At 38.5% G+C, this 14,912-nt stretch overlaps 1 protein-coding gene across 1 annotated transcript in view; it reads right to left on the bottom strand.

Moving 5' to 3' along the window:
* Positions 1–14,912, bottom strand: part of LOC120529892 (obscurin-like) — a 177,068-nt gene that overhangs the window by 48,207 nt on the left and 113,949 nt on the right. Inside the window, exons 15-16 of the mRNA XM_039754109.1 lie at positions 13,558–13,725; positions 1,249–1,371 (exon numbers count right to left, since the gene is read on the bottom strand). Of these exons, the coding sequence (XP_039610043.1) occupies positions 1,249–1,371; positions 13,558–13,725 (291 nt within the window). The remainder of the gene's footprint in view (positions 1–1,248; positions 1,372–13,557; positions 13,726–14,912) is intronic.

Genomic DNA, 14,912 nt, shown 5'->3' with positions numbered 1-14,912 from the left:
TAATTCAGCGTAAGCAGGAAAACTCAATAAAATTCAATAAAAAAAAAAACAAGTGACAATGATGGCAGATTCAAAAGAGTTTGTGTGTCAGCTGTTATCCATCCAAATCAGAGAATTTCCAGTTCGATTGTGTCAAAACACCATTCACATCTACAGTTATTCACAGTTTCAAATAAAAACTAACAGTGTCATATCCCAGGGGATGGGAGGGGGTAGTAGTATGTATCGTGATCATGACTGAGAGAATAAAGGTGAAAAAAGAAAACGCTAATTTTTACAAGTACTATACATATACACTGGCTGTTACACACGGAAATCAAATGTATGTTTTAATTGTATAATATTAACAATAAGAGCATCTTACTATTCAAAACGGTAAATACATGAGACAGTCAGGATGGAACATGGGACTTTAAATTACAAGTCAGCAATTCTTGCCACTGCGCCACGAAAGCTGTTGTATCATTCTTGAACCTTTTGTGAAAGTGTTTATTTGATCTTTAGACTTCAGGCTTTACACATTATATAGTTTATGCCTACATTTTGTCATTTATTACTAAAATATGAAAAACATTTCTGTCTTAATGATGTGTTTACACAGATTATTGTAGAAGCAAAACACACATGAAATGCATGTGTTCCAAATAATTATTTCCATTCTAAAACTCCAGCACTTCACTCCCAGATAAGCAAGGCTGGAACTGGGAGAACTTTGTGCCTGTTCTGTGGCGGTGGGGGGATGGAATAGCAGGCTGCTTGCTGCTTGTCTTGAACGGCACATTTACAAGACAAAAGACGCTGATGGAGATGTGCGAAGGGATTTAAGATGGACTGGATTTACAAGTTTTTTCATAGGCTTTGGTAATTCTAGTGTTAAATGGGATATGGATCACAACTTCAAAATAAAAAAGACAGATATAATTCAACCATCAAACGTCTTTAATTAGAGCTATATTTGTGCACATACTCACACATTCATGTGGTACCAAAACTTATTTAGAATGAGGGTGGAACACCTGACTACCCAGAGAAAAATTAATGCAGACATGTAATGAGTATGCATCTTCACACGGATAATGACAGGGCTGAGGTTTTAGGACTTTGGGGCTGTTAGGCAGCAGCACTAATCATTGCATCAATGTCTCACCTTAGAGGAAATATTATATTGCCTTTAATGTTGTAACAGCATGTTGAGTTGTGTTCAATCACTATGCATGCTTTTTATGGCAGGTTCACTTAATTGATTACCTTCTACTCGGTATTGTATGTTGTATGTAATAGATTCACTTGATTCAATAGGCTTCCACATGAGCATAACTCCATCTTCATCTACCTGGATGACTTCAGGACAAGATAGACTGGTGGGAAGATCTAGAAACAATAAAAGCAAAAACGTCAGTAATTAAGTATAAAATAAGACAAAAAAAGATACATTTTGAAGCATCTTGTTTTACAGGCCAGTTGCAGCCACTCTGTACATGCTCTAAGTTCACTGAAATCAAACAAATCACCAGGGGCCTCATGCATAACACCGTGTGTAGAATTCGCACTATAACATGATGTAGACACAAAAGCTGAAATGTGCTTACGCACAGAAAAATCCAGATGCACACACGTGCTGTCCCGCCCCAACTCCTCCCAGAATTACGCCTCTTTGAATATGCAAATCAATATAAATAGCCCTTAAGCTCAGCCTTCTGTGAAAAGACAATGGGAAAAGCACGGGGGAAAATATAAGAATTTCAGTGAATACGAAGTGGAGGCAAAGGAAAAACATACTATTTGTTGATTTAAACCGTGGTATAATCAACAAAAGGAAGTTGATCGAGTGATAGCGTGTTGGAGAAACTTGAAAGCGCAAGTTAACAAAGTTGCACAGTGCCCGAAATAAAAAAGAAGTTGTCAGATATCAAAATCGCCGTGAAAAGGCGAGTCATAGCCCACCATCTTATTGTCATATGAAAGCTTATTAGGGTACAGAGAAAAAAAAAGGCACACAGTGGGGAAAAAGCACGAAATGTCAACTTCAATCTTGAAATTTCCACTTTAATCACGTAGTTTATTTTGTCATTAAAGTAGAACATCATAAACTTCATCTTAAAATCGTTTAATTAACCAGTTTCTCAAATCACATTGTAATTAAAGTAGCACGTTAAATGCTTTGTTTTGTATGTGTTCTTCTATGTGGTCTATGTGTGTGAATCACTACGTGCTTCTTAAACCAGCTCTCTTCCTCCGACAGGACACAGAATCCATTACATTCGTGATATTACAGCTCTCTGAATAACTAAAATACTGAGATGTATACGTAATATTATTTTCATGATGATAAGAGTTAAATCATGTTATTAAACATGGGTTTCACAGTGGCGCAGACTTGATTGTCTGCCACCTTCGATTAAATGATTTATTGCAGCAGTAATCAGGGGTGGCTCTAGGCTTGTGGCGGCCCTGGGCAGAGAAACAATCGGTGGCCCCTTCGCACACCAATGTCAATATGGTATCTTATGCACGGCGGATGGCCATGTCCGTTGCGGACACTGCATAGCCGCCTCGTGCTCATGACACAAGCGTTTAACTTTTGTCGAAATTTGCTGCTGCGTTTTTAGCTGTGTCGTTATTTTCTCTTTCTGTTTTATATTCAATATATATTGGCGTGGCCTCCCCTGCATTACTGTCTCTTTCAAACGTACTAAGCTCCGTACTAACCTTTTTTTTCTTTCTCCAAATAACCAATCGCCACACAATCAGCTCTGTAATAGACGTTAAGCCATCTGTAAGCTTAGAGCGCAGAATCTTCAAAACTTTTAAGGAACATTGAAATATCTTCGTAGTATATGTTTAATTATTCTATTCTTCACGCCAGTCCCAGTGAAGCATACAGTGTGAGGTACCATGGAAATATGTGTGGCTTTATGCCAAGTTTAGGTTTTATACATCGTGATTTGAACATGGAAATGTTCTTACACAACATTTCTGTGCGTACGCACCATTTATACATGAGGCCCCAGGACCAGATAATATTTACCTTTGAGTTCTTAAGAAGGCTGGAGAGTACATATATAAACCCTTGACACATATTTTTAGGAAGTCACTGCGCACTGGAGAGATTCTGAAGGACTGGAAAATGTCAAATATCTTCCCATTATAAAAAAAAGGTGACAGGGCAGATCCAAGCAACTATAGGACAGTAAGCTTAATATGCATCGCGGGAAAATTAATGGAAGGAATTATTATGGATAAGATGAGCAACACCTGGCAAGGACAGGAGTTATTCTGAATAGTCAGCATGGGTTCAGAAAGCAGAGGTCGTGTTTTACTAACATGCTTGAATTCTATGAGGAGGCTACAAAAAGGATACGATCAAAGTGGAGCATATGATATTATTTGTCTTGATTTTTAGAAAGCATTTGATAAGGTGCTGCATGAGAGGTTGGGAATCAAACTAAAAGAATTGGGAGTTCAGGGTGATGTTTTTAGATGGGTGCAGAATTGGTTTAGACACAGGAAGCAGAGGGTGATGGTGCAAGGAACCTTATCAGAATTGGCTGATGTTAAGAGTGGTGTTCCACAGAGGTCAGTTCTAGGTTCGCTGCTATCTATACTAATAAAAGGCAAAGCCCTCACTGACTGACTGACTCACTCACTCACTCACTCATCACTAATTCTCCAACTTCCCGTGTAGGTAGAAGGCTGAAATTTGGCAGGCTCATTCCTTACAGCTTACTTACAAAAGTTAAGCAGGTTTCATTTCGAAATTCTATGCGTAACGTTCATAACTGAATCCTACTTACGTACATATATACGGCTATAGCCTGCAGCTCGGAGTTGCATCCCCCATTACCACGCCTCCCACGTAGTTGGCTGCCTGCCTATATTGCGTCCCCCATACCCACGCCTTCCACGTAATTGAGTGCCTACCCATATAAGGCCGTCTGACAGCAGCAATCCAATAGACACGCTGCCGCTAAATATTCGCAGGCAAATCAAAAAGTTAATACCGGGAATGCTTGTTAAACATTTTAGATTCAAGAGTAGTGATTTGGGTGGTGAGATGTCTATCGAGATGATCACTGTAATATTTATGTCATTGAAATGTATTATTATCAGGCATGGTTTAGGCACCTATGTCATCAGGAAGGCACCAGAAAAAGGGACCTCAAGGTTACTATTATGGAAGTTAATTTAGAGCATGGATGCCGTGAATGTAAGAGCTGTAATAAATAAAGTTCCCCTGCGTACTTTGAAAGAAAGTCTTGCCATCACTTCATTTTTCACAATTTGTGAAAACAAGACATGGTGTCAGAATAGAGGACAGTCATGGATTTTGTTGGAGTTCCCTCGCCATGAATTGACTGGGATTCTCTTAACCTGCCAGAAGAATGGAAAAAGTTCCAACAGCACATGGAGCTGATGTTTTCTGGCCCACTAAAAGGCAAAGACGACAGTGAGAAATGCAGCTAATTGCTTCTGTGGACTGGGGAAAAGGAAGAGATCATTTTTAACACATGGATTCTCACCCAGGAGGAAACCAAGGTACTGAAAACTTACTATGACCGTTTTGAGGCGTTTGTCATGCCTAAGACGAATACGATATTCACGAGATACAAGTTTAATGAAAAGACGCAGGGTATAAACGAGACTTTTGATCACTTTGTAATGGAGTTAAAATTGCTGGTGAAGGACTGTGCTTATGCAAACAAAGATGAGATGGTCAGGGATAGAATAGTGTTTGGCACAAACTCAGCGAAAGTGCGACAGAAACTTTTAAGTGCCGGGTCTGAGCTAACATTAAATAAAGCCGTGGACATTGCAAGATGGCACGAGATAGCACAAGCACAGCTTAGAACCTTCGATGCATATACTCTTAGCGGCTCACGTGAACTGACTGTAAATGCAGTATGCAGACAACAAGCAAGAGGTCCAAAGAGCGCTGAACAAAAAACGCAATACACAATTGAGAATGCAGCAAAAGAATATGAAGCGAGTGACGCATACAAGCATATTCATAAGTGCAGCTACTGCGGAAACAAAGCACATGGTGGAAAAAGTCAACGTCCAGCTAAAGGAAGACAGTGTAAAAAATGTGGTAAATTGAACCACTTCGCTAAAGTTTGCAGGACTGGGAAAGGTAAACTTGTGCATGCAGTGTGTGATGTCTCAGATAAAGAGCAAGACGAGCTATTTATTGATGCAGTAAGAAAGGAACAACCCTCTGAAGCTGAACAAGCCTTTGTAGACATATCAATAGGAAAGCAAGGTGTAAAGCTTAAGTTTAAATTAAGTTCATAGACACGCTGCCGCTAAATATTCGCAGGCAAATCCACAACTTAATACAGGGAATGCCTGTTAAACATCTTAGATTCACGAGTACCGATTTGGGTAGTCAACACTTTGATGAATGAAACCTGTTATCTTTACAACGGTTGACAAACACAGAATGTAACTTAAACGCAACACATCCTCCAAATACGAACCTGATTGAAAGAAATAATGATAATCAAATCCTTGATGACAGCAACACTTATAACAGTCACAAAACAAAACATTGACAATCATGTTACATTATTTTTAAAATGTTTCCTTTTCTTTTTCATAACTTCTTTAACACATGACTTCTCCGTTGTGAAACGCGGGTATTTTGCTAGTTATTAATATATATAGATGATTTAGACAGGAATATAAGTAACAACCTAGTTAAGTTTGCATATGATAACAAGACAGGTCCATTAGCAGATAATTTGGAATATGTTATATCATTATAGCACCCTGCCCAGGGTTTGTTTCCTGCCTTGCGCCCTGTGTTGGCTGGGATTGGCTCCAGCAGACCCCCGTGACCCTGTAGTTAGGATATAGTGGGTTGGATAATGGATGGATGGATGGATATATCATTACAGAAGGACTTGGATAGCATACAGGCTTGGGTAGATTTGTGGCAGATGGAATTTAATGTCAGTAAATGTAAAGTATTACACATAGGAAGTAAAAATGTTAGGTTCGCATACACAATGGGTGGTTGGAAAATCGAGAGTACATCTTATGAGAAGGATTTGGGAGTCATAGTGGACTCAAAGCTATTTACTTCCAGACAGTGTTCAGAAGCCATTAAGAAGGCAAACAGAATGTTATATAGCACAAGTCCAAGGAGGTTATGCTCAAGCTTTATAATGCACTGGTGAGGCCTCACCTGGAGTACTGTGTACAGTTTTGGTCTCTATGCTACAAAAAGGACATAGCAGCACTAGAAAAGGTCCAGAGAAGAGCGACTAGGCTGATTCCAGGGCTACAGGGATTGAATAATGAGGAAAGATTAAAAGAGCTGAGTCTTTACAGTTTAAGCAAAAGAAGATTAAGATGTGACATGATTGAAGTGTTTAAAATTATGAAGGGAATTAGTACAGTGGATTGAGACTGTAATTTTAAAATGAGTTCATCAAGAACATGTGGACACAGTTGGAAACTTGTTAAGGGTAAACATTAGGACGTTTTTCTTTACACAAAGAAGGATAGACACTTGGAATAAGCTACCAAGTAGTGTGGTAGACAGTAAGAGTTTAGGGATTTTCAAAACTCGACTTGTTGTCTTTTTGGAAGAAATAAGTGGATAGGACCTAATGGCCTGTTCTCGTCTAGATTGTTTTAATGTTCTACGTTCAAAATTGGCACAGTGCAATGCAGCCCACTCTGGAAAAAAAGATAGAGAGGCAATCAAAGGAAACAAGTCATGTGGGCGATGTGGAAAAGATCACAAAGCCACAGATGAATATCACGCAAAGGGAAAAAAATGCAGTAAAAGGAAGAAATGAAATCACTCTTGTATGTAGAACACAGCACTTGTCTCAGACTAGATTCAGGGCCAAACCAGTGCATATGGTGCTGGAAAGCAGAGAACCCAATTTATATGATGAACTTTACATTGACAATATCACAAAAGAATGCACAAACTTAGGCTACAGACAAATCTTTGTTGTAATTGAAGTAGGAATATGGCAGAAAATAAAATTCAAGATGGATACAGGGACACAGGTGAACATATAAACAAGAAATGTATTCACCAAATGTTCGAGCATATCCCAATTGAGGAAACAACATACCACCTCAACTTTCAGAAGCAAATGCCCCATTGAGACAGTTGTTAAAGCAGAACAGTGAATTTGTCTGGGATGCAGAGCATGACAAGGCACTTGAGCAGGTGAAAGGGCTGATTACAGAGGAACCAGGTCTCATTCTCACATATTATGATTCAAGCAAAGAGCTCTTACTTGCATCACAGGTTTAGGTGCTAGGTCCTCGAAGAAGATAGGCCACTGCCCTAACTAAAACCCATTGAACAAAATTATGCGCAGATTGAGAAAGGGCTATAAGCAGTTCTATTCGGCTGCAAAAGATTCCATGAATAAATAAATGGCCATAGTGGAAGCTAACCATAAGCCCTTGTCAGCTGCACCACCAAGACTGCATAGAATGATACTGCAGCTACAGAGGTATGACATTACCATTGTCCAGAAACCTGGAAAGGAAATCCCCATTTCAGACACTCTGTCATGGATACCACTTCCTGACAATTCACAGAGTGAAGGCATGGATGAATAAATCCATTGCATAATTTTCATTATACCAATAAGTGGCCTGAAGCTTGCAGAAATCAAGGCGGCAACAAAAAAAGATCCTAAGCTACATGTACTGGTCAGAACAATCCAAAAAGGTTGGCCAAAGTTTAGGAAAAAGTGCCCAAATGTAATTTCAGAATTTTGGAATTAGAGATAAAATATACCAGGCAGATGGCATATTGTTAAAGGGAGAGAAAATAATTTTCCCCATGCTCTATGAAAGGAGATGCTTCAGCAAATACACACAGGCCAAATGAGCACAGAAAAATGCAAGCATGGAGAGAGAATTACTTTTCTGGCCCAGGATGAGTCAGCAAAGATTCAATGAAAGGACTAGATGTTGTAATCCCTGATATTTGCATCGCTTCTAATTGGGGGAAATCTTGAGGGATGGCAGCCAAGAGGCTTTACCAGCAGAACACATCATCAGTTGTGTGCCTCAACTTCATAGGGTGTTTTGGCCATTTATCATAAGACACCCTCTGCTGAGGCAGGCCCACCACAAGTTGATCAAGCCTGGGCGTGTGTCTCGCGCTTAGCTGATCGCCTTAGCTACCCAAGTGATATCATCCCTCTTCAGCCATAGCCAGTGACTGGTCCACTCAGCAGTGTTAGCCAATTCTCTGATAGCCTGTCGATGGGCCTGTCCCCTGACTCCAACCTCTCTAAGGAGCTTCGCTGTTGTACTGGCCACAAAGTCCCTTCACCCCACCTTGATCTTCCAGCCTCTGTCCTCTGCCTCAGCTGCTAAGATGGCATACCGCAGCTTCTTACGTTCAAAGGCTTCCTCAATGGCATCCTCCCACGGTACCGTCAGCTCGAGTTTTCCGCAGTTAGACCAAAGGACAAGGTCTGGTCGCAGAGTAGTTGTTATGATCTCTGTAGGGAAGATAAGCCTCTGATCCAAGTCAGCTTGCATCTGCCAATCCCTGGCTACCTTCAGCGGTCCCAGATCCAGGGTTGAAGGGCTAGTCCTCTGCTTGTCCCCCTCCCGGACAAATGCTTGTGGGTACTGGCGCACCTCCTGGTTGGTGAAAGGTAGGGCATATACCTGCGAGGCATGGCATTGCAGAGACTGCCATTAGTGATAATGGGCCTTGCTATAGTTTGAAAGAAATTGAACAGAGTAATGCATTGGCTGAAAGGAGAGTCTAGACTACCAAAAATCTCATGACTAAAGCACAGGTGGAACGAGATCCATATATGTTTGCTTGAGGATTGGAATGCTTCAGCTGACAACTTTAAATCATCTGCTCAGCAGTTGATGAGCTTTAGGCTGAAATCTATCATTCCCAGTACAAATAGTCAGCTGCAATCACAAGCACCAAACTACAACCTGCTACAGGCTTGACAAAAAGAATGTCAGGGGAATCAAAAAGAGCATTATGACAGACTGTTACAACCCTAGTGGCTCTGTGGTCCAGTATCAACAATGTAAAGGCCTTTGGAAACCAGCCAATGATCTTAAGCATGCAAGTGCTGACAGATTATACTGCATCTGCAGTACACAAGGTCATATCTACTGATGTAATTGGTGTTAACTCTTGCAGACAAAAGAAAACCCTGTTGTAGAAAATATGCAAATCAATTATGAACAACTGAGACAAATGAAAATCAGCCAATTTCAGCCCCTTCAGAAATGCATGCAATGAAATGTCCCCTAGGTAGAAGTCAAGCAAAATGACACTTTTTATTGGCTAACTAAAAAGATTACAATATGCAAGTTTTCGAGGCAACTCAGGCCCCCATTTCAGGCAAGTCATTTTGCTTGACTTCTCACTACATTCATAATGGCTAACACGGTACATACCCTTGTCCCCTCTGGGAAATGTGGCTTTACAAAAGCTCTTTATATAAATAAATACTGTACATAAATAGGTAAATAAGTAAATAAAAAAATAAATACACACACATACTTTGGTCTGAACATACACTGGATGACTATAAAGCAATTAAATTAAAAAGAAAGAAAAGTTCTGACTTGGCTGTCACAATCACAGTGAGGCATTATACAGATGCATTGCTGTTGGTATAAAGGAGCCCCAATAACTCTTCTTGACACACTTTTGTTGAGTAATTCTTTGGCTGAAAGTACTCAGTGTCAGTGTGACAGGGAGAGGATGTGCAGCATTATTCATAATGGCAGTCAGTTTTGTTTTAATTCTCTCCTTTGCTACTACCTCCAGGGGTCGACAGTGTATCCCATAACTGAGCTTGTCCTTGTAATTAGCTTACTGATCTGGTTCCATTTTCTGTCTACAATCGCAATCAAGTATGCTATGACAAGAAATGTTACTGTCTTAAATTCTTTTCTTCGTCAGATACCCATTTATTACTTCTAAAAAATCTATATGTTTAGTATATAGGACACCTTCTGTAAGGATCATTGGTATTATATTTTGATACCTCCACTATCAGTTTTTATAGCATAATGAGAATATTCCAGTTATATACTTTTGTGTCAATGCCATGCAGCTCGTTATGATGTGTTACCGGTACTATTAATAGAAGTCACTTATTTTGGAAAACGGTGGGAGTAATGTTTACAATGCTTGATATCGTGAGATTTATAAGAAATGGGAAAGTTCATATGTATATGGATGCTGGAAAAAAAAAATAAAAGAGTAAGAGTTATCTAAAACAGATCCTTTTTGCATATGGCTGTCATCTTTGCCAATAGGCATATTAATAAAATATCCAACAAGGAAACACAACAGTGGCCACATCTGCCCAGAGTGACTTGAACCAGAACTGTACAATATTTCCTAGGGGATTCAGGTCAAATGCTATGGAAATTGCATAATTTAGGCATGACAGACACATTTGGATCAACTGATTAGGATCTGACTCAGAGAAATCTGGACAGATAAAGCCCAAGTATATTTTGCAAACCAAGCAGTTGGATCAGATCTATTTATGTACAGGCACCTTAACTTAGGTAACCATGTCCAGTGGGCCACCAGAACCCATACAATCCCGCTAAAATGTAGTGTCTCAATCCAGCCTTGCTGGAGGCAAATTATTTAGCAGAGGCAGTATATGGCTAAACTATATAAATAACTTAAATAATTTGTTGCAGATTGTAAAAGATATGCTGGCCATAATAATCATAAGCAACACTGGTAAATGCAGAAGTGAAGTTCAATCAAGGTTCAATTACCATTTTCATCTGCTGTATGCATATAAACTTTGCACTCATATACATAGCTGCCTTAAGCAAAATGCAAAGTATTTTATTTCTAGTTATTATTGTTATTATTAATATTACTATTATTATTATGTTTCATTATTTGCTATTCTTTTGTATATGTTATGCATAATATATTTTTGCTTTTTGTTTTTACTGCATAAAGTCCATGAGACAGTATTTCTTGGACTCTACCAGGAGAAAAGGTGAGAAAGTTCCCGGAGATTTCTAGCAAAATGGGACAAAGCTACCAGTTAAACACTGATTGGCTTAGTGTACCAAAGTAGTACTAACTTAAAAATCATAATGTGCCACACTCCGGCATTTGAGAATCCCACAACAACTGGGCCCCAGTTATCCTGAAGCACTACAACCACAGACCTGCTCAAGCCTTGGCAGGGGCGAATCAACCACAAGGGTGTCCTGAGTGCTGCTCAGAAGCCTGTGACAGCAAGAGGCCATTAAAAAACTTGATAACCATGCACTACATTGTTAAAAGTATGAGCAACTCTCTACTAAGGAGCTCATTTACCCAGGGGCCTGCATGGGTCTTAATCCAGCCTTAATCCTGGGACTTTTGAATTGTGGCCCACCATAGCCTTCCACATTCCAAACATCTCAGCACTCCAGCAGGACTTGCATAATATAACATAAGGCGCACCAAGAGTACCTTTGAGCCTCAAAGAAAGACAGAGCAAGCACTCTAATGTCTACAGCAATTTTCACCCTGTCAGTGTTCAGTAGGGTTCACATGTGAAGCAGGATATGAGGCATCCAGATCTTATACTGATACTGTGTTCTGGTTGATAGGAAGAATGGGGTGCAAAACATCTTTGACTCTTGCAGGGATTGTTGTTGGGAATATGGATGTGTTCTGCTGAAGGCATTGCTTGAATGCTGTAAATGTTATACTAATATGAAAATTATTTGGCAAGCTGAATGGTCGCATCCGGTCGAATATGAATAGGAATAGATGACATTCATCAAATTACAGCAGGTGCCATTTTTGGGATTTTTTTTTCAACAGGGAGATTAAGAGCTAACTGTATATAGCATATAAGTCTATAGCAGTGTGGATGTTTTACTGTTAAGTGTCTACTTTTCTATTAATTATATATCTAATTATGTAAGTGTATATTGAGTTACTTTTGTGTGTTATTTATTCATTTTCATCCTTATCTAATTTTCTTATGTTTTTGTTGCCTTGTAAGAAGCACTTTGAATTTGATATAGAAATAAATGTTGTTAACTTCATGCTGGTATATCTTTAGAATGACCTCAGAGAAAAAGCTCCATTTCAGCAACAGTGAAGTTAGGGTTAATTTTGAGTGAGACTGCATGATTTTCCAACAGTGGACTAGTGCCAATTCTGTCACACCTTACTATGAAATCACAAGCCCCTGCAATTTTCATTGACTCACCAGAAAACTCCCATTAATTTCTGAACTGAGAGCATCAAGTTGATCACTGAATACAAACACGTCATTTTTCATTTTGTTGACACCTGTAGTTCGAGTCGTCCCAGTGTAGGTGTTAAAATGTTCATTATAGCTTGGGTCCATGTAGGCCCTTTGCTTTTTGGACAAATTTGAACAATATGTGAAGAAACATTATGATTTCCATAAAACTGTTTGACCTCTTCACAAATGTCAATCCAGTTTCCATCTCTTTTCCTCTTAATGTGTGTTTTGAGGTTCTACATTATGGATGAAGCCATTGAAAGGAATTTTTCTTAAACTGAAGTCTTTACTGAACCACATGACCTTCATTAGATATTCAAGCACAATCAGACATGAAATGAAAGACAGTTTGATCATATGCTCCAAAACGCCACTTGTGTTTATACACCACTTTTCTCCTTCATCCCAAAACAATTTTAGGTGCCTGGTAATGGCAGAATACTGTGTTTGGACTGCAAATACACTACACCACTTACATGCTCACCTTGAGTCACTGGGCTGCAGTATTTCCTTTTGTTTCAAATTCAGTGCTTGCTGCATCTCTGCAAATTTGTGTTGGTTTGTTGAGTCATATAAAACAGAGTATGGTTTATTCAGGATGTTTAGATAGCTTAGAAAATAATGATTAGTTCAACGGCATTCTTCAAAGATAGGGTTCAGTCTTTGAGAGAAGCAATGAATGTGTTGCTGAACGCACACTACATGACCCAACATACAGTTAAGTCCATAAGTGTTTGGACAGTGATACAATTTTCATAATTTGGCTCTGTAGACCACTACAATGGACTTGAAACAATACAATGAAGATGTGATTGATGTATATATTGTCAGCTTTAATTCAAGGGGTTTAACAAATATCTTTTATGAGCTGTTTAGAAAAAACAAACATTTTTATACATGGTCCCTCTATTTTCTGGGGCTCAAAGGATTTGAAAAGGAATTTTAGGAAATTTAACAAGGTATGGTTGTTTAGGACCCTGAGTTTTATCGCCAAGATCAGCAGAACATTCTAAAAACACTATATTGAGCTTCTGTGATATTCTCCTCACTTAACATCTGTCACTGCTGTCTCCTTTATCAAAGATGATGTGCAAGGTGTATTATTGTTAGTGGCATTTAACAGAGGAATACAGTCACAATGAGCATTCTCATGTGTAGGTATTTGTTTGAAAAAGTGTTGCATATCCATGTTTCATAGCTCCCTTAATATTACTGATCAGCTTGATCCATGAGACAGCAGTGTTACTACCCTCTTTAAAAAACAAAGAAAACAACCAATTTAGTTCTATTCACTGCTTACCTGATACAATAAGAGTGCAAGAGGTAGAGGCTTCACCACAAGAGTTAGAAGCCACACATCTGTAACTTCCCAGATCTTCTTCCTCTGCAGATAAGATTGTTAACATATGGGTGTCTTTTGCTTTTGTTGTCAACTCAATATGAGTGCTACTTTTGATTTGACTGCCCTCTGGAAGAAAGTATAATAAAGGTAAATTAAATTGCCAAGATATACATTTAAAAGAGTGAGAGGCTGATTATTCAGAATTCTGGCAAAAAAGATTTGATACCATTTGCATTGTATTATTGTTTACTAAACACTGATGCATGAACTTAGAAGTATTGCTTTCATTCCATTTGCATGTAGCTGACCACATCTGCAATTTGTTTTAAACAAAACAATTTTAGAGTAAACATTTGAATCATGCATTGCTAGAGTGTGAATTTCAAAGCTGTTGCCTATAAATGGCAAAAGTAGCTACAAAGATCACGAAGTGCAAAATCATCAATTAACAATTTCACTCATACAAACTTAACACTAAAGAATTGTAAACAGCATTGAATGGTGCCATGCATCTGTAGAAAACATTAATAAATAATTATTATTATATTGGCAATCACAATTTTGCAAGATGCTAAATACATGCTTCCCGTTTCTTTTGGGAATAAATCTCCAATATCACAATTTCACGGCTAATTATAATCCCCTCTGGAAAACACAGATAAAGCTTGACACACATCATGACATTCAGAGGAAGAAATGAAAAAGTCAATAAAGGAACAGAAAAGGTGGCGTCTATAAATTCCACCTGAAAGTAATGCAGTAATGTAGAATTTTTTAAAATAGTGATATTTAAACAGATATACTGAATAAGGATCCATGTTCTATTTTATAAAAATAAAAAAGGGTTTTATTTTAATATTATAACAAGTAAACATCTGCTTTTAATTATTACCTTATTCGATGAGGAAAGCACCAACCCTAAAGATTTTTCAACATACTTATTATGGGCCCTTAAATATTGTTACTACCATACAGATTTATTTTCAAGGCTTTTAAGGATTATTATATTATAGAGTGTAATCGGAACACGCTAGTTTGATAAAATAAGGTAAGACAATTTATTAATAGCACAAGATAGAAAAAACATGTTTTGTCATAACAGTATATTTTAGAACAGTTTTCACTATCCCTGTCAACAATATGCATAGGGAGGTCAGGAGAACCTAATTAAAATGGAATTAAGGAATCCAGATCCCACATAAAATGATCTGCTCTCTTTTAAGAATGCAGCTGAAGTGCAGTGTGCCAGACACAAAATCAGTTCTCAGTTGTCATGGTATTAACATATTTTAATCCATGGCTCTTATGTCTAT

This window comes from Polypterus senegalus, chromosome 5, assembly GCF_016835505.1.
Source record: "Polypterus senegalus isolate Bchr_013 chromosome 5, ASM1683550v1, whole genome shotgun sequence".
In the NCBI taxonomy this organism is placed as follows: Eukaryota; Metazoa; Chordata; class Cladistia; order Polypteriformes; family Polypteridae; genus Polypterus; species Polypterus senegalus.
Note: the sequence above shows the minus strand (reverse complement) of the source record. Positions and strands in the feature narration are given on the sequence as shown.